At 42.7% G+C, this 20,147-nt stretch overlaps 1 protein-coding gene across 9 annotated transcripts in view; it reads left to right on the forward strand.

Annotated features, from left to right (window-relative positions):
- The window catches only part of srrm3 (serine/arginine repetitive matrix 3), a 389,856-nt gene that overhangs the window by 294,954 nt on the left and 74,755 nt on the right, over positions 1–20,147 (forward strand). For 7 of the 9 annotated variants that reach the window (XM_085964221.1, XM_085964222.1, XM_085964226.1 and 4 more), the window contains 3 exons: positions 5,708–5,788; positions 11,057–11,086; positions 16,977–17,045. In XM_085964221.1, the coding sequence (XP_085820347.1) occupies positions 5,708–5,788; positions 11,057–11,086; positions 16,977–17,045 (180 nt within the window). The remainder of the gene's footprint in view (positions 1–5,707; positions 5,789–11,056; positions 11,087–16,976; positions 17,046–20,147) is intronic. The other 2 variants (XM_085964223.1, XM_085964229.1) reach the window with 1 other exon arrangement.

A 20,147-nucleotide genomic window follows, 5' to 3' on the forward strand; every position in this document is an offset into this window, starting at 1 on the left:
TCTGGTCCCTACGGGCGAGTACGCGCTGTGCACCCACCCGTAGGGACATCGGAATTGCCAGTTTCAGGCATGGACAGCGAATGCACTGAAAACCGGCATTTCTGATCTGTCAAGAATGGTCTTGACAGATCCTCCGGCTGCCTTGGAGAAGGGCCTCTGCGGGCGGATAGTTCCGCTTTTTGGAGACCCCCTGCCCGCAGAAAACACTTACAATTCTTACGCCTGGTAAAAGCCTGCTTTTACCAGGATAAGAGTTGAAAAAAGTTTGAAAAAAATTTTTTCACTGATTTATCATTTAAAAATACTTTAAAAAAAGGTAAGTTTAGTTTTAGCCCTGTAAAAAACTTTTTGTTTAAAATAATTTATTGTAATTTCAAGTCATTTTAAAAATGTGATTTTTAAAAATTTATTTAAAGTTTTACTATGTTTTTGGGGTGATCTCCATTCATATATTTGACAGGTCTTCCTGTCAAATGTATGAAGGGAGATTCCCTTCTTTGATTGGATCCCCATGGCCCACGTGATCCCAGGGACGCTGCAAACTATATGCGCCCCTGGGATATGTGGGCCCTACGTACTTGCAGTTTGGCGAGGGCTAGGAGCGGAAGCGTGCGCGTCCTGGGAGCCCTCAGGTAAGGGCATAGATTTTTCCACATCGCAGGCCTCTGCCCGTGGGAGGCCTGCGATCGGAAAATACAGGCCATTAAGAGATGGTGCAAGGCAAAAGGAGATGGTAATGAGGCAAGTTAAGAAACAAAAGATGGCTCTAGATGAAGTGCAAATGGCAGAGTGAAAGACAGCTGCCATGTGGGACAGAGAGAAAAAAATAAAATTAATGGAAAAAAAAGAATAGGGGCCGAGGTTATGGTCTGAAATTGTTGAAGTCTATGTTGAGTCCAGAAGGTTGTAAAGTGCCTAATCGAAAGGTGAGGTGCTGTTCCTCGCGCTTACGTTGTTCCAGTCCTACTCAGGTCCCCTCCCTCACCTCTTTTTCTGGTACATTGATGATTGTATCGGTGCTGTTTCCTGCTCTCGCCCTGAACTAGAAAATTTCATTCACTTTGCTTCCAATTTTCACCCTTCCCTCACCTTCACATGGTCCATCTCTGACGCTTCCCTTCCCTTCCTCAACTTCTCTGTCTCCATCTCTGGGGATAGGTTATTGACAAACATTCACTACAAGCCCACTGACTCCCACAGCTACCTGGACTACACTTCCTCCCACCCCGCTTCCTGTAAGGACTCTATTCCATTCTCCCAGTTTCTCCGTCTCCAAGCATCTGCTCTGACGATGCCACCTTCCATACCAGTGCTCCTGACATGGCTTCCTTTATCCTCAACCGAGGATTCCCCTCTACTGTGGTTGACACGGCCCTTGACCGTGTCCATTCTATTTCCCGCACTTCTGCTCTCACCCCTTCCCCTCCCTCCCAGAACCACGATAGGGTTCCCCTTCTCACCTTTCACCCCACCAGCCTCCACATTCAACGGATCATCGTCCGCCATTTCCGCCACCTCCAACGTGATCCCACCACCAAACACATCTTCCTCTTACCTCCCCTTTCAGCATTCCGAAGGGACCGCTCCCCCCACGACACCCTGGTCCACTCCTCTATCACCCCCAACACCCCTTCCCCTTCGCCTGGCACCTTCCCGTGCAAGCGCAGGAGATGCAACACATGCCCTTTTACCTCCACCCTTCCCACTGTCCAGGGCCCCAAATACTCCTTCCAGGTGAAACACGATTTACTTGTACTTCTTGCAATTTAGTATACTGTATTTGCTGCTCACGATGTGGTCTCCTCTACATTGGGAAGACCAAACGCAGATTGGGTGACCGCTTTGCAGAACACCTCCGTAAGGGTGACCCCGAGCTTCCGGTCGCCTGTCACTTTAATTCTCCGCTCCACTCCCACTCAGACCTCACCGTCCTCGGCCTCTTGCATTGTTCCAATGAAGCTCAACGTAAGCTCGAGGAACAGCACCTCATCTTTCGATTAGGCACTTTACAGCCTTCTGGACTCAACATCGAGTTCAACAATTTCAGACCATAATCTCTGCCCCTATTCTCTTTTTTCCATTTTTTTTTTCTCTCTCCCACATGGCAGCTGTCTTCCATTCTGTGCCATTTACACTTCATCTAGAGCCATCTTTTGTTTCTTAACTTGTCCCATTGCCATCTCCTTTTGCCTTGCACCATCTCTTAATGTCTCTTAATCTCTCCTGCCTTCCATCCTACCACAGACCTTCCCTTTTGTTCTTTCCTCCCCTCCCCCCTTTCCCTGCCCCTGCAATTGCTTAAAAACCTGTTCGATCTCTATCTTTTTCCAGTTCTGACGAAGGGTCATCGATGTGAAATGTTAACTCTGTTTCTCTCTCCACAGATGCTGCCTGAACTGCTGAGTATTTCCAGCATTTTCTGTTTTTATTTCAGATCAGCCATGATCTTATGGAATGGCGGAGCAGGCTCGAGGGGCCAGATAGTCTACTCCTGCTCCTATTTCTTATGTTCTTATGTAATCTGGAAACTAGCACACAAATTACCAGATTTATTGAATTTGATTCCATATCCATGGTAGGATTTGAAGTCACAATCTCTGGGTTGCTAGTCCAATAGCATAACCACTAGACTACTGTATCCAACATTACTCCATCCTTTCTGTGGCTCTAATATGCTTTATATGATGGAGAGCCCATTACTGCACGCTGTACTCCAGAAGAGGCCTCGCCAATGTCTTGTGCAAATTCAACATCACTTTGCTTTTTATTTAATCCCGCCTAAGTATAAAACCCAGAATCCTATTCACCTTTTTTATGGTAATTTCTACCTTTACCTTTAATGATCTATGTATCTTGGGTGATTGGGCAGAAGCATGGCAGATGCAATATAATGTGGATAAATGCGAGGTTATCCACTTTAGTGTCAAAAACAGGAAGGCAGATTATTATCTGAATGGCAATAGATTGGGAGAAGGGGAAGTGCAACGAGACCTGGGTGTCCTTGTGCACCAGTCACTGAAGGTAAGCATGCAGGTGCAGCAGGTGGTTAAGAAGGCAAATGGTATGTTGGCCTTCGTAGCGAGAGGGTTTGAGTACAGGGACAAGGATGTCTTGCTGCAGTTGTACAGGGCCTTGGTGAGACCACATCTTGAGTATTGTGTGCAGTTTTGGTCGCTTTATCTGAGGAAGGATGTTCTTGCCATGGAGGGAGTGCAGCGAAGCTTCACCAGGCTGATACTTGGGATGGCAGGAATGACATATGAGGAGAGATTGGGTCGATTGGGCTTATACTCGCTGGAGTTTAGAAGAATGAGAGGGGATCTCATTGAAACTTATAAAATTCTAACAGGACTAGACAGACTAGATGTAGGAAGGATGTTCCCGATGGCCGGGGAGTCCAGAACCAGGCGTCACAGTCTAAAGATAAGGGGTAAGCCATTTAGGACAGAGATGAGGAGGAATTTCTTCACCCAGAGAGTGGTGAACCTGTGGAATTCTCTACCACAGAAGGCAGTAGAGGCCAATTCATTAAATATATTCAAGAAGGAGTTAGATATATTTCTTAAGGCTAAAGGGATCAAGGGATATGGAGAGAAGGCAGGGACCGGGTACTGAATTTGGATGATCAGCCATGATCTCATTGAATGGCAGAGCAGGGTCTGATGAAGAAAGTAAGAATTTAACACTGCGGCAAGCGTTAGCATCAAGGCAAAAAAATGAATGTAGAGAAAAATTCTGTTCCTGGTCATTTGCAATTGAGGGGCCGAATGGCCTACTCCTGCTCCTATCTTCTATGTTTCTATGCTCCTCTTGATTTCTGTCACTCCATTAAGGATCTTACCATTTAGGATATACTTCCTTTCACTTTTTCCCCCCCAAAGTGTGCCACTTGCTGGAGTTTAGAAGAATGGGAGGTGATCTCATTGAAACATAAGATTCTGAGAGGGCTTGACAGGGTAGATGCTGAGGGGCTGTTTCCCCTGGCTGGAGAGTCTAGAACTAGGGGGCATAGTCTCAGGATAAGGGGTCATCCATTTAGGACTGAGATGAGGAGAAATTTCTTCACTCAGGGTGTTGTGAATCTTTGGAATTCTCTACCCCAGAGGGCTGTGGATGCTGAGTTGTTGTGTATATACAAGACTGAGATCGATAGATTTTTGGACTCTGGGGGAATCAAGGGATATAGGTATCAGACAAGAAAGTGGAATTGAGGTTGAAGATCAGCCATGATCTTATTGAATGGTGGAGCAGGCTCGAGGGGCCGTATGGCCTACCTCTGCTCCTATTTCTTATGTTCTTATGATAGTAAGCACTGAAGATGCCATGTGGGAATTAGCTGAGAGCAGTATTTGAGCCTGACTGTGTAAGGCATCTGAATTAACATGCACAGTAGAAGCTATAGTGCCATGAATTAATGGCTTTACGAATGTCAGCTAATCAGTCTTGTTCACTTCATCAGGCACAGTACCTTGTGGAAGCCAGATCCCTAGATGATGTCATTAGCAAAGATAAAAGACCCAACCTAGAGCGGATTTTTATTGCCTGTGTGAAAAAATTACTAGAGCTTAAATTCCACGATGTGTGACAGTGAATTCCCTTGCACAGGCAAAACAATCCTTATTCCTTCCATTATCAGTGGTGCTCAATTTTCATAGCACACCATTTGGGAAGGAGCAGGATAAAATCCCCATTCATGTGGCATGACAAATGGTATTTGAATCCTTTTATGTCACTGCAACATGTCTCAGCTCATAAGTGCACATAGCATCACCTTAGAGGGGGCATTGTATTGGGATTGTGCCAGGAACAGTCTGGCCATCCCCCACTGTGGGGAATCAGGTGTCCTCGGCTCAGCAACTAATTTGTTTTTTGTTATTTGGGATTTAAATCCTTGTAATGAGGTGGGCAGGACCCAGCCTAGTGTGTGCCCATATATGCCCTGTGCTCTGGCACAGTACCCATCGCTGCCAATGTGAAGTCAGCTATGAACATCAGTCTAACAAATGCACATTGCTCTGATGAAGAAAGTAAGAATTTAACACTGTGGCAAGCGTTAGCATCGAGGCAAAAAAATGAATGTAGAGAAAAATTCTGTTCCTGGTCATTTGCAATTGAGAACTGAACAATGCAAATCATAATGAGGCTCTGATAACATAGTTGAGATTTGATTGAAGGTATATCAGGAAAAAATGAACAGGCTGGGGTTCTTCTCTAGAAAAGGGGAGACTGAAAGGTGACTTGATAGAGGTTTTGCTAAAATTACGAAAGGGTTTGATAGGGCAGACGTAGAGAGGATGTTTCCACTGGTGGCGGAGTCCAAAACTAGGGGCCATAAATATAAGTCACTAATAAATCCAATAAGGAATTCAGAAGAAACTTCTTTAGCTAGATAGTGGTTAGAATGTGGATCTCACTACCACATGGAGTAGTGGAGGCCAATAGCAGAGAGGCATTTAAGGGGAAGCTAGATAAGAACATGAGGGAGAAAAGATTAGAAGGATCTGTTGCTAGGGTTAGATGAAGTAAATAAAGCTGATGGAGGCTCGTATGGATCGTAAACACTGGCATAGAATTGGGCCAAATGGCCTGTTTCTCTGCTGTAGATTCTATGTAATGCCATTAAGGTGGTTTCTTATCCCACACTAATTAACTTTTGTGTCTTTGTGTCTGAACAATCTCTCCCCCCTCGTTCTCAATGCCAATGAAGTCTGAAAAGGAAATCGAGCAGTTCTCCCTCACCGCCACCCAAGAAGAAAAAGAAGAAGAAATCGGGGCACTACAAAAGCCGGTAAATGTCTCCTTGTGTTAACATTGCATAAATACAATAGGATGTCACAAGAAGGGGAAGAAAGCTCCAAGATTAGCTATACTGAATGGTAAATACTTAACATCCAGGTCAATATTGTATTTTTAAACAAGACTTTGTTGTGTTTTATTTTCAAAATGTTTTCATTTTCAAGGTTGCTCTGTGGAGCCATTTCAGGAGCTGAGCCCTGGAATGGACTCACTGAGGCATCATAGGATTGGAGATCTCTTTGAAGAGCTAACCCTTCTTATCATGGTGATTGATCTGTGTACAAAGCATCTGTCTTTCTTTTCCTCTTGGTCTTTGCTGAATTTTTAATGTGCCTTTCACAAAAACTTGGTGAAAGCAGTGGGGTGGGATGCTTGGCAGATGGACATTCATGTTAAGAAGCTATAGAGGATCTCCAAAAGTGACATCATCTCAGCTAGCTTCACAGATGAAATTGAAGATGCACAGGGCCCCAGAGGGGAGGCCACTGATGATTTTTTTTTAATTCATAATTATATAGAACACATCCACCTTACCTATCTGTGGCATCTTCTTTAATTGCCAACAGCTTTGAATGTTCAATGGCCAATTAGTTAACGCTTTGCCTCCATAATTCCTTTTGCATGTAAGACTTGAAAGAAGTGAATAGTGAAGTAAACAGCAGATGGTTGGCAGGGTGTAATGAGACACCAAATGTTCTGATTTACTGTGTTTGAAGCTTCTTTAAGCACATCCAAAATTTTACATAAACTAAAAGTAGAATTGCCCGTTCACACGAAAATTATTTAAACAGGGAGGGAAATTAAGAGGAGAATTTTATGGTAAAAATAAATGGTCTTACAAGAAAGAATTCAGTTGAATGTGGAGAACCACCCCCTCCTCTTTTAAGTGCAGGCCCCACCCTTTCAATGCCAGCTTCGAGCACTGACCCAGCTCCTCTACCGCCCAGTTCAAGTGCAGTTCCAGCCTTTTCAGTGGCCACTTTGAGTGGAGACCCTCCCTTTGCAATATGCACTCCAATGAAATTCTCTATTCAACAGCAACCAAGTGGTGGAAATCCCAAAAGCTTCAACTTGTCTCATCTGTAGCTAAAACCCCTCCTGTCCCCTCAGTGCTTAGCCCCTGAGCAATGTTTTGAAAATTTGGCTTCACTTATAACAAAATCATAGATCTAAAGAAAAGAGAGGCAGACTTCTGGGATGCAAAAATTGATTTTCCTCCATTTTATTTTTACACTTAGGGAGCAGCTAAGCCATAGTAGAAAACATTATTTACATCATGGCCCAGAAATTCGGGTCGGGGGCTTCCCGCGGGTGTAAGCCTCTGACCTGCACTTACCTAGCGTGCCAGCCATTGAGCTGTGGGCCCCCGTGGGATTCCGATCCTGGGCCTCCTCCAACTGCCGGCGCGCAGTGCTTGCGTATCCCAGGGGCGCAGTTAGTTCGATGCGTCCCCTGGGATCACGTGGGCCATGGAGAGCCAATGGTAGCAGGGAAATGCCCATTCATAAAATTGACAGGAAGAGCTGTCAAAACTATAAATACTATAAGCCCCAAAACATCACTAAAACTTCAAATATATTTTTTAAAAACATCACATTTTTAAAATAACTATAAATTACATAAAATAACTATTTTAAACAATAATTTAAATTTTTGAAAAAATTAATTACATTTTCTAACGAGGCTAAAAATAAACTTACCTTTCTTTAAAGTATTTAAAAATAATAAACCTGTGGAAAAATGTTTTAATTTTAATTAATTCACCACTTACCTTGTTAAAAGCAGGCCTTGCGCCTGCTTTTTACATGTGTAACTCCTGGAGACTTACCCTCCCGGAGAAACCTGCAAAAAAAACGTAAGTTCCAGGCGCACGCGCTGCCTCTCCGGTGTACGCGTTCGACCTCTGAACCCCTTCCTTTAAGGGAACGGAAGTTCCGGTTTCCCGCGCATGCGCAGTGCATGCACGAAACCGGCACTTCCGTTGGGCCTACGGGTGAGTACCCCGTGCGTACTCACCCGTGGAGACCCAAATTTCTGGGCCCATAGCTGCCCCCTTGGACTGTTTAAAGAGTACAACATTTACACTGTGACAGACAGGGAAGAATATGTATCATGAACAGGAAATGTATACTAGCTGTATCATTCTTATAATTTTAAGATTACTCCCCCTTGTTCTTGATTCTCCCACAGGAGCAAATAGTTCTGCTGTCTCTACCCTATCGAATCCTTTTACATTTTAAACTCCTCGATCTGATCACCACTCAATCTACTCTGCTCAACAAAATACAAGCCAAGTTTATGCAACCTGGCCTTATAATTTAACCCTCTAAGCCTCAGTATGATTCTATTGAATCTGCGCTGCAGAAGTAGCCAGCGGTTTAAGGGGTTAAATTACATAAAATCTAAAACTACTTGGTCAAATTTATTTACAGCAGAAATAATATAGAAGCAGAAAGACACAGCACAATACTAAAAGAGTGCAATAATGAAAATTATATAATACAGTAACTGATCTGTGTAACAAAACAGTCTGCAATCCTTATTTTTCTTTTAAGTAAGTTCCTAGTAACAGTCTCTGAGACTTCCTATTACCACCCATTAGTGGCGAATTAAATAGGTAACTGAAGATCCCAAAAAACTTCTGTAGATTATTAAAACTTTGGCAATGAAATTATTGCTTCTCAATGGTCAGCCAGTTAAACCACTAACCATTTTTAACACTTAAGCAAGAAAGGTGTGAACTGAGACTTGCTGATTAGACCATTTTGATTTCAGGCAGTGTATTCCAAATAACCACTCATTGAGTAAAAAACTTTTTCCTCATGTCGCCTGAGGCTCTTTTGCCAATCACCTTAAATCTGTGCCCTCTGGTTATCGACCCTTCAGCCATCGGAAACAGTTTCTCTTTATTTACTCTATCTGAACCCTTCATGATTTTAAACACCTCTATCAAATCTCCTCTTAGCATTCACTGCTCCAAGGGGAACAACCCCAGCTTCTCCAGTCTATCCACGTAACTGTCATCCCTCATCCCTTGAACCATTCTGGTAAATCTCTTTTGTACCCTCTCCAAAGCCTTCACGTCCTTCCTAAAGTGTTCCTAACTAATTAAAAACAAACAAAAGAATTGGCGACAGATATTTGTGTTTGAATGGCACATGCTCCCATACAAATGATTGGAGGATATATTGGCTTTTAAAGAAAAGTAGGCTTGATACTTACTAGCTGAAAGCTGGTTCAGACCCAAAGTAAATGTTTAGTTTATCGCGCCCATTAAATGTATCTGAGCAGGAATGAAACTTCCCCAAGATTGAATAACAAAAATTAGAAAATTGAAAAGTTTATGATTAATGCTTTTTAGCATTTTGAGCAGTACTTTAATACACATAACCTAACCAAATGGATCCAGGAGCGCTAGGATCATATTAAACACATGTCCACACAGACTCTTAAGAAAAAACCCTCAGTCAGGTAGCTGCTACATCCAGGCATCCATAGTAAAGGAATTCTAAAAACTCACCCTGCAATGTAAATTGGAATAGCTGAATATAGAAGAATATCAAACAGCACAGACTCTTTTGTGCATAATAGGCAACAGGTTTGGATATATTTTAAAACTAATCCTTTTGGAGTGGGGTTAACTTTAGTCAGCATTATTCTAAATAACAACTTGCATTTATATAGAGCCTTTAATGAAGTGAAACATCCCAAGGCGTAATAGTGAAATCCACTAGAACTCAAAATAGATCGACAGAGGTGAAAGTGATGGGATCAAATCTGTATTGATGAACATAAGTCTGTGTCTGGCCATTGCAGACTGTTGAGCCACCTAAGTAAAGGGTAGGTTCCACTAACCACGTGTATAGAAAAATGCAGGAAAAATTGGAGCTGTCAGCACTGAGATAGATAGAATTTTGTTCGGTACGGGTATCTAGTAATATGGAGCAAAGGTAGGAACGTGGAGTTGAGGTGGAGATTAGACATCATCTAATTAAATGGTGGAACAAGCTTAAGGGGCTGAATGGCCCACGCCTGTTCCTAATGTTACTATATTACTAAGAGGGCTTAGAAAGATCATTAGGACCCACAATGGAAGCCGAATATTAGTGCTGTTCAAACTAGTTTACAAAACATACTCACAGAGAACGCAGAATAACTTAAAACAACATTAGAATGGAGTGGTTTCCATTGACATTGACATTTCCTATGGCTTGGAATGTCTGTCTACATTGCAACTCATAAAGATCTTTTGCACCACAATACAAATCCAGCACCATCTCTCTGAGCATTACCACTGGGTGGTAAATACTCTTGGATTTTGATGCGCAAACTTTGTGGATTCTATCCAGATAAAAAACTTAGAGACTAGAGTCTGAGGAAGCTCAGCTTCCCATTCACATTCAACTGCAATATCATTAACCCCAGGTAATTGCAGGGCTGATCCACGTTACATGAAACTTCTGATGCAAGCACAAATATCTGCCTATTTGTCTATTTTGCAATGCTCAGCACATTAAGGATAGTCAATTTACTGCCAAAACTCTCCAGGAAATGGTGGGACATAAACAAATCCAAGCAATTTTAAATAATGTATATGTTAATGGTCCTGCTAGGCCAGGGCAGAAAATAGGGGAAAGTTGTCCAATGCCATTGCACTGCTCATCCAGTACGGCGCTGACAGATCATTTTAAACTTAAGCGATGACCGAAAATCCATGGCTGTTCTGCAGCAGTTTTCAGCCCATGCTGTTGCAGAGATTGACCTGGCCTGCTGGGGCATTTAGTTTGATTAATTCAGTGAAGGAAGTGATTATATAAACGCTGGACTTCATAGATGTGGAAGCTCATTATTTAACACAGTGCCAAGTACTCTTCCCAGTTCAAGTCAAATGTTTGGCAAACTAGCTAGGCCTTTGACAGGATTCAGTCCAAGTCTGGTTTTCAGTGTAAAGTCTCAGTGCAGCTGGAGTCCGCACTGGTTTTATACCAGCAGTGGCTTCTTAAAAGTTGCTAGCAGTGCAGCTCCTGAAACGCACTCGCCCATGTGTGAATGTCAGCCAACAGATGCTTCCATGCACCTTACGGAGTCTGTGGGGAGGTGCTCATCTGCAAATTGCAATATGAGGCAGCAGGTTTCATGTTTTAGCGGATTGATACTTTCTCGTGTTTTGGGTGGTTTAGGAACTGAAGCTTGGCTTTCCTTCTTTTCTAATCACTGTTGCTCATCTGTTTCACTGCATTCTCACATTGTTAATTGCAAGCAAAAAGAGGAAACCTGGATCAGAGAGAAGGTAAGAGTGACAATGTCAAAGCGAGGAAGTCATATGTTGCAAGTGTGTTGAAGAAACAGTGTCCCTTTAAAGGCCTGAATAGGCAAGTTATTAAATGCTCTTTGTCCTGGACTATTGTTTATTCTGGCCCTCCATCAATTTTGATGTTTTAAAAGACAAAAAGGGTTGCTTGCCATTTTAACTTCTAAAATGTTGTTTATTAAATAGTTAAATACAGTCGCCATCAGAAAAGCTGGACCGAGTTGTACAAATTAGACTTTTGCTGTACAGAGCTTAAGATTTTGATTGTCCATGAACAACATCTTGTGATGAGTAATGAATCAAGTTGTGGACTCAAATGACCTAAACTAAGTCATATTGGGTTCATTCACTCTAGAGACTTGAGCACAAACATCTAGGCTGACACTCTAGTGCAGTATTGAGGGAGTGCTGCACTGTTGGAGATGCCGTCTTTTGGATAAGATGTTAAGCCGAGGCCCTGTTTGCCCTCTCAGGTAGACGTAAAAGATCTTATGGCACTATTTCGCAGAAGAGCAGGGGAGTTATCCCCGGTCCCCTAGTCAATATTTATCCCTTAATCAACATCTAAAACAGATTATCTGGTCATTATCACATTGCTGTTTGTAGGATCTTGCTCTGGGCAAATTGGCTGCCGCGTTTCCTACATTACAACAGTGACTACACTTCAAAAAGTACTTCATTGGCTGTAAAGCGCTTTGGGACGTCCGGTGGTCGTGAAAGGCGTTATATAAATGCAAGACTTTCTTTCTATTCATAACCTACAGTAATAATTCCAATACAGGCCCCTTCCATTTAGATTCCCATGGAATGAAGTGTGTGCATGTGTATCTTCTGGTTGGTGGACTGATCAGTTGAGGGGTGGTCAGTGCCCGCTCCCTTGCAGTGTATGAGGGGATGCAGCTCTATCCATTCCTAGTGGTAGAGTTAGGGGAGCCAAGAGGAATATGCCCTTGCTCCCTGGTGGCCTAAAAAGGCCCATGCACCATCCCGTGGGAGTAGGATCAGGTGTTAAGCTTGAGCATCAAATTTGATGTGGGGAAGGATATTTCTCCAGGACAACAACGTCCCATTTAATCAAAGTATCCCAGAAAAAAAGCACCCACAGACATCAGGCAGGTTTATTTGGGGCTTCTGAGAAATCATGTTATGCATTTTTAGAACATAACAGCCTAAGTAGATCAATGAAAAGGGATACTGTCTCTTCAAAAAGTAGTCATACCAGTAAAGAGTCTCGTGCTAAAACTGGTTATGACAAAGGATTGCAGATCTTGTACTGATTGTGAGTAGTTCAAAATTTTGCAGCCGTTCATTTTCTGTCCATTGGGCATCCTCAATGCTTGGCTATCCTTTTTTTATGCCCAGCGATAACAGTTGAGGAGATTTTCAAATTCTGAACTTGGCAATGTGGACCCAGTATGCAGTACTGTATCAACTAAACCAACCAGGTTCCATTATGTCTTAAAGTCCAGTCTATCTTTGCTGGCTGAATGATTCCAACATATTCTGAATGGTGCAGCATGGATGGAGGAATCAAATCGAATAAATAAAACAATGGACTAAACCTATCTTTTGTAATGAAACCCTAATTGAAATGATAAAGTGGGTCAGTAAGTCACACCATTAAAGTTCCTACCCATAAAGTTTCCTCCCTAATCTGGGATCACTGTCTCAGCTTTTTCAATATTTATTTACAGGGCTGTATTGTAGAGTTTCCCAATTTTACACAAAAAACCTAGAATACTCAGGCCAATCGCCATCTGAGACAGGCAAAACATACCCTATTTTATACAGCAAACGCACTGAGGGAGGTCCCAGTGCTTGATGTTGCCCCACACAGCGGCGTAAATGTTATGATTAATTGTGTGGAAACGTAACCATTTTAGTAATGTTCTCGGTAATTAATGCAGCCAATGTGTTGTTTCAAGAAACTGTTGTAAAGTATTGTCTCAGAAAAGATTTTTTTTTTTTTGTTTTCCAATTTTCCCCTCACCATTTCATGAAACTATTTACTGCTTGCTGGGGTAAAGCCCCTGTAGCTTTCTTGTACCTCATCAAAGTAACCATTCTTCACGTGCATGCCTTGACTGTGTGTATCAGAAGGCTACTTGAGCAAGGGGAGCGTTCACACCCGAGCCCAGACGTACACATTTCTAGCAGTGACTGTTAGATAGTGGAACTTTGGCCAATTTCCCCACCTCTAACCCAGGACCCCTGAGGGCAATTGTAGTAGCCTTATCGCCATCCTAACCGTGATCAGCTAACTCAGCACAGATAGAGGATCAAACCTGGTCTGTAAAGCTCAGCTATTCACTGCATTGACAGTCTGGTCCATCAGAGGAGCCACAACCCCATTCATATTGCAGAGCGAATCCACAGTAGCTGGAACAAGAGAAAGACAACATTGCATGTACAAGCTAGCACATTTTTTGACTGCAACACTCTTCTGGCTACATTACATCCCACAGTTGCTAACCTGGCTTGTATGAGTGAGCAGTTCCTCTGGAGGCAGCAGTGCATAGGAACGTAGGAACAGGAGCAAGCCATTCAGGCCCTCGAGCCTGTTCCACTATTCATCAATTAGATAATGGCTGATCTGTATCTTAACTCCGTTTACCTGCCTTTGTTCCATATCCCTAATACCTTTACCTAGCAAAAATCTATCAATTGTCAGTTTTGAAATTTTCAATTGACCTAGCCTCAACAGCTTTTATGGGGGAGATAGTTCACGATTTCCACTACCCTTTGAGTGAAGAAGTGCTTCCTGATTTCATCCGTGAATGGCCTGGCTCTAATTTTAAGGTTCTGCCCCCCAGTTCTGGACTCCCCCCCCCCAAAAAATAAATAGTTTCTCTCCATCTACCCTACCAAACACTTTAATCATCTTAAACACCTCGATTAGATCGCAATTTAATATTCTAAACCCCAGGGAATACAAGCCTAGTCTGTACAACCGCTCCTCATAATTTAACCCATTTATCATTCTGGTGAATCTGCGCTGCCAATTTATTTATGTCACCACACAACCCCTGAAGTTGGGCTCACAGCGCAATAAAGTAAATTAGATAGGAAATATAAATTACTGTTATAGGAAGAGTTAAACATCAAAGAACAGTTGAGGATGATTCCAATGTGAAGTCTATTAACTTGCTAGTGTTAAGTTAAGTGGAGTGTTTAAGACGTGTGAATTGGGATCGTGGTAGCCGATGAAGAGTTATGCCACAGAGCAGTATTTACGAAGCATATTAGTGAACTACTGTGGTACTGCTTGAGATTTACCCTTGCACAATAGTGATAAAGCAACCAGATCCTTAATAGTCATATATTCCACTGAAGGACATTTTTCCCCGCTGGTAAATGTGTTTTGATGCTAAAGCTGTGCACTCACTCCTTTTTTCTGTAAGGTGGTTATCTCCCACTAGATAATGTTCCCAAAGTGGTTTGGAAGGTATTTGCTCTTCAATTTAGAAATACAGGCACGCAATTTCTCTATATGTAATCTTCAATTTACCATTCTTCTTGATAGGTAGGAACTGCATAAAATGACATTAATTTACACCACAGAAACAGGCCATTCAGCCCAACGGGTCTATGCCGGTGTTTATGCTCCTCACGAGCCTCCTCCCACCTCACTTTATCTAACCCTATCAACGTATCCTTCTCTTCCTTTCTCCTTCATATACTTATCCAGCCTCTCCTTCAATGCATCTATGCTATTCGCCTCAGCTACTCCATATGGTAGTAAGTTCTACATTCTCACCACTCCTGGGTGAAGAAGTTTCTCCTGAATTCCCCATTGGATTTATTAGTGATTCTTATATTTATGACTCCTAGCTCTGGTCTCCCATGCATGTGAAAACACCTTCTCTACATCTACCCTATCAAATCCCTTCATAATTTTAAAGACCTCTATCAGGTCACCCCTCGGCCTTTTTTCTAGAGAAAAGAGCCTCAGCCTGTTCAGTCTTCCTTGATAGTTGTAACTTCTCAGTTCTGGTATTATCCTTGTGCAAGAAACGGGGATGGGAGTGAGGAGGAGTACAGGGTGATAGTGTCTCAGATATACAAACCCTATGGTGCTCGATTCTTGTCTCCATTCATGAAAAGCTAATACCCTCAATCCAAAGTCACTGTTAAGGGTTGACTCTACACCCCCCCCCCCCAATAACCCAGTGAAATACAGTTAAGGTGCTCCTGTCGCTTTTCTACCAAAAGAATGAATTTAAATAACTAGGACACATCATAAGGATGGCTGTACTGAGCGAGGGCATTTGTTAACAAGAAAAAAACATTTACAAATGGTGAATTGTTTCTACCTTTTTTGAAATAAAAGATTGAGAGCTGCTTTTCATTATTAATAGTTTTATTTTTCCAATTTCATCCACTTCCTTCCCCCCACCACTGACCCACGCTAGGGTAGGATTCCATAGAGGCCAGCGGCGTTCCGGTACCCCACCCACGTGACCCCACTCCACATTTGGACCTGCATTGTGAGCTTTTTGATCACGGGGGCCATCACACATGAGGTGCTCCACCGCCGTGTTGACCATATGCATTTCCAGCTGAGGGCACTGGGTGGCGATCAGGGTAGATCTATCCTCCACTGACTGGCCTCCTTATAAGAAGGTGTGATCCATTTTGAAGGCAGGGCCTCATTAACATGCAGGTCGCAGGTGAAAAACGAGTGCTCCGAGCCTGAGGTCGGAGGGGAGGTCCATTCTTAAGGGCCCAGGTTCTTTTTGCGGAGCCCCACAAAAGTAAAATAAAACTTACCCTCTGGGTTCTTCTTCAGCTGGACCTCCAACACAACCCACGCTATGCCCGGTTGAGTCCTAAAATGCCAATCGATTTTCATATTTAAATGCCCCTCTTCCCCCACCTGACTCAGACAGGCGCTCCAGTCACCCAGGGAAATGATAGCGTCGAACAAACCGCTGGTGGGCATGGGGCGCTAAGACAATCCCTACAATTTTCAAAGCACCACGACCGGCCTGTTTCCTCAACATCTCCCCCCATCACCCAAGGAAACCCTGGCAGAGTATTTTTTTCCCCCTTCCTATCCCAGGGATGCAGAGACTAATTGCAGCATCCCTAGGATAAGATCAGCTCACTCAGTACACACCAGGGATCGAAGCTGGAAGCTACCTGGCCTTTATGGCCGAGGACCATGCTCAGCAGACATAACCATTCAGGGACCTAGAGCTGCTGTTTAATCTGCACTCTAACGTCTGTATTTAGAGGTCAAAGTGTTCCTTATGTCTGTTACCTTTAGTTCTTTAAGAACATAGGAACAGGAGTAGGCCAATCTGCCCCTCGAGCCTGTTCTGCCATTCAATTAGATCATGGCTGATCTGTACCTTAACTCTATTTACCCGCCTTGGTTCCATAACCCTTAATACCCTTTCGTAACAAAAAAAATCTATCAATCTCAGTATTGAAATTTTCAATTGACCCCCCCCCCCAGCCTCAACAGCTTTTTGGGGGAGAGGGTCCCAGATTTCTATGCTTGCTGACATCATCCCTGAATGGCCTGAATGGCATAATTTTAAGGTTATGCCCTTTTGTAAGTTCCATTACCACTGCCCCAGACCCATCCATTTAATGGGAAGCTATGACTGGAATCTAATTTAATCCTGTCCTGCAGAAAGCATCAAATTAAATTTGCATCCAAAAGAAACGCTCCTAAAGATATGCTCGGTGCATCAGAAGTCCTAAGTGTTTGAGAACTGCCAATTCAAATTCCTCTGTTTCAAATAAAATTGTAATGTCAGCAAGATGTTTTCCTGACCAGTATTTCCTGCACTAACTGTAAGTTAAAGTGTTTTCAGACTGAGCTAATCGTTATATTGTAAATGTGTTGTTTTTCTCTTAGCTGCGAAAGTTCCTCATCGTCGCGGAAAGAGAGAAAAAAGAAGAGTGGGAAGAAACACAAGAGAGACAGGTGGAGTTGCTTGCTTCTTGTGTAATCACATCAGGCCCCACTAGGTGTAGCGCTTCTAATGGAAGAATCACTCAGGCAGATAATCTTCAGGCTGCACTTGGAGAAGTTCATCATGATCTTATCCGCAAACACCTCGTTGCTTCAAGATTTTAATACCAATTTTGATTGCAGTCACTCTGTTCCTAGATTATCATTTTAATACTTTGCACACTGAGAAAAATGAGGGATCATTATCCCCGCCCAGTTCAGTGCGCCTGGGCACAGTTCTGCCACTCCTGGGTTGACGACATACCACGTTTTCTGCTGCATTTCAGCGGGAAAGTGGCAGCGTAATTCTAGAATCAAGCCCCACTCTGACTCAGGAATGTAATTGTCTAAGAGCCTCCAGGCAGACTGCTCCCACCACTTTAAATTGGCAGCGCGTGCAGTAAATCTGCAATGTGCTTTGAAGTCCAATTAGTCTATTGGACCTCCTGTGCACTTTATAAACATATACTGCAAAGTCTTTTTTTTTGATGTTTTGAGAAACAGGCACTCTCGAAAAGAAAAATGGATATGTTATCAGCTGGAACAGAACTCTGTCAGTGTGAGTGAGCTCACATGTGCCGAGTTGCCTCTTGGCAGTTAGGGTGATTCGCAGTCAGGCAGTATAACAGGAGTCTCACTGGTTGCAAACACCAACTGCACCTATTGAAAGACAATCACAGCCTTATATGTGTGCTAGTGTTCTTTCACCTCCCCCAACCCTGATGCCACTTGATCATTAGACAAAGTATTTAATGAATACATTAGCATTGTGTTGCTTTATAAACACAAAAACATTGTCATAAAGGGGGACCTCCGGGCCTGGTTCTTTTCAATGAGTAAGCCTTGCTATTAAGGCCCCTTAAAAAAAATTAAGCTATATAAAGATCTATATTTGTTTAACATTCTTTAAAGAAAAATATTTAAACGGTGGTTGCTAACGGTATTGTCTGGAAAGTGTTACTTGGCACAGAAGTACAAATGAACGGAATATGTTTGCAAAGTATCCGATGACTTGAGCACTCGCATTTAATGAGAAATATTGATATATTTTATACTCTCTTAGCTAGTTAGTGAAAAAAAAGGCATGGCTATAAAATTAATTTCTCCACTTTATGCTCCATACTGACTTCTTTTGCTAGCGATAGTGAATGGAGGAAAATCTACCTCCCTGGCTTCTAATGTCAACTGTCAGACTCAGTAACTCCACCAACCCAGTTCCAGATTGATACCAGCATCCAAAAATATTAGGACTGTAGGAAAATGTGGAGCAAGGAAAAGTCATTCAGCCCATCAACCCCATGCCATCCAGTAATTTTGTATGATCACCATTATGTTCATGTTAGCCTTACCCTGTTTAAAATGAATGGGTCAATACCAACATAATACTGCCAATCAGGAAACCTAGGCTTCTATCGCTAGGGGTCTTTGGCATTCCTTGTAAATTTGATTTGGTATTTACAAATTAAGCAGCAGACACTAATGGGAGGACTGAGATTTTTGTTTGAGCAAATTGGATTCTTCCTGTATGGAGTCTCAGTAGAATATCAATTGGTCCCTGGCCACGTGACCAACTTGGACACAAGCTGACTCTCAACTCAAAGGTCCTGATATTTACTGGGGTGGAGTTTCGGAGTGGGGGGCGGTGGGGTGTTGGGGAGGAGTTCTTTATCTGGAAGTTCGGGTTTCCCTCAACGCCATGGAGTTTTAACTTCTGGATCCAGCCCTTCGCGCCTCCTTTTACCTGTCGGACTTCCCGAGGCTCAGGAAACCCAGCCGACATGGGTTAAAGATGGAAATCCTGTTAAAATGAAGGCACCCAGCCTCCTTAAAAGGTTTTGACGAGCGACCAGCCTCCTGAGAGCATATTGATCACCCGCCCATTGTCCCACCTCCGGTAAAACCAGAAGTGGGCGGGTTCGAGGCGGATTGGGTTCCTGTTTCTGATTTTTAACATTTTAATTTCCTACTCGAACCAAACCGACCCATTTTGGGGTTTAAAATTACCCCCAAAGGATCTGGGTTTGAGTCACTGAGTTAAGTAAGTTCATGAATTCTTTGATCCAGGCTCTTGATAAGGCGCGGCACAGTTGTGAACCATTCCATCTTGGGAAGGAGGGGAAAGAGGTGGAAGAGAAAAGCTAGCCCAATTCAGCTCAATGTACGCAGCTAACCCAGTGCAGCAATGATGTAAGATATGGGAACATTCCCCGCATTTCTGGTTGGAGGAAGTTTTTAAGGGATGCTGCACACTTCGGACTGAAAAATGAAGTGGCAGATAAACTGATAAGTTTTATATTTTTACTTTCTATTCTGTTGTGTGGAGTTGGTTTTTGATCTTGCTAACAGTGTATTGGAGCGCTGTACTATGCACTCTACTAGTCTCGCATTGGAACATGCTGTGATATAATGGCTTCTAGTACGATATGTGTCGCATAGAGCTTCATCTCTGAGAGCCCAATGTAAAAAAATTCCCCCATAACAGCCTCTCACTGGAACATACATTTTGTAACCATATAAAGAGAACCAACATTTTGTGAACCACATGTGCAACCCAGAATTAGGCCTTGTCATGATTGTTCCTTAATCTGAGTAAGTTTAACTGCATCAGAATTTTTTCCTTGATTATCTCTCTGAATTGCAGTGTAAATAAAGTTACAAAGACACTGTGGATGTGGGTTATTGTTGGAGAAAACTTTATATCCAATGTAACTCTGCCTAACTGTTGCAAAAGAACTTTAGTAAGTCAACACAAAATCTTAAAGCTGGGGCTCGGGTCCTGTCTGGTGACCATTTGATATTCTACTGAGAGCCTGTAGGAAGGGTTTGTTCCACATTACTCCTATGAAATATCCATACAAAAGAAAATGACATTAGTGTTTCTGGATCACAGATCCTAATGCTCATGACACCTTCTGAGGCGGAAGAAGGGGCCCTTGAGAAATGACTAAATGTTGCATTCTTATGATCAAAAACTGTGTTTTACAAGGAAAATGTCTAAGCTTTTCTCTCTTTGAAATGAACCACTTGTTTAAATAACTTTGATATATGGTAACTTGTAAGTTTCTATTGAAAATG

The sequence above is a fragment of the Somniosus microcephalus genome, chromosome 22 (genome assembly GCF_052327205.1).
Source record: "Somniosus microcephalus isolate GS21.2 chromosome 22, FLI_Smic_1.0, whole genome shotgun sequence".
Taxonomy (NCBI): Eukaryota; Metazoa; Chordata; class Chondrichthyes; order Squaliformes; family Somniosidae; genus Somniosus; species Somniosus microcephalus.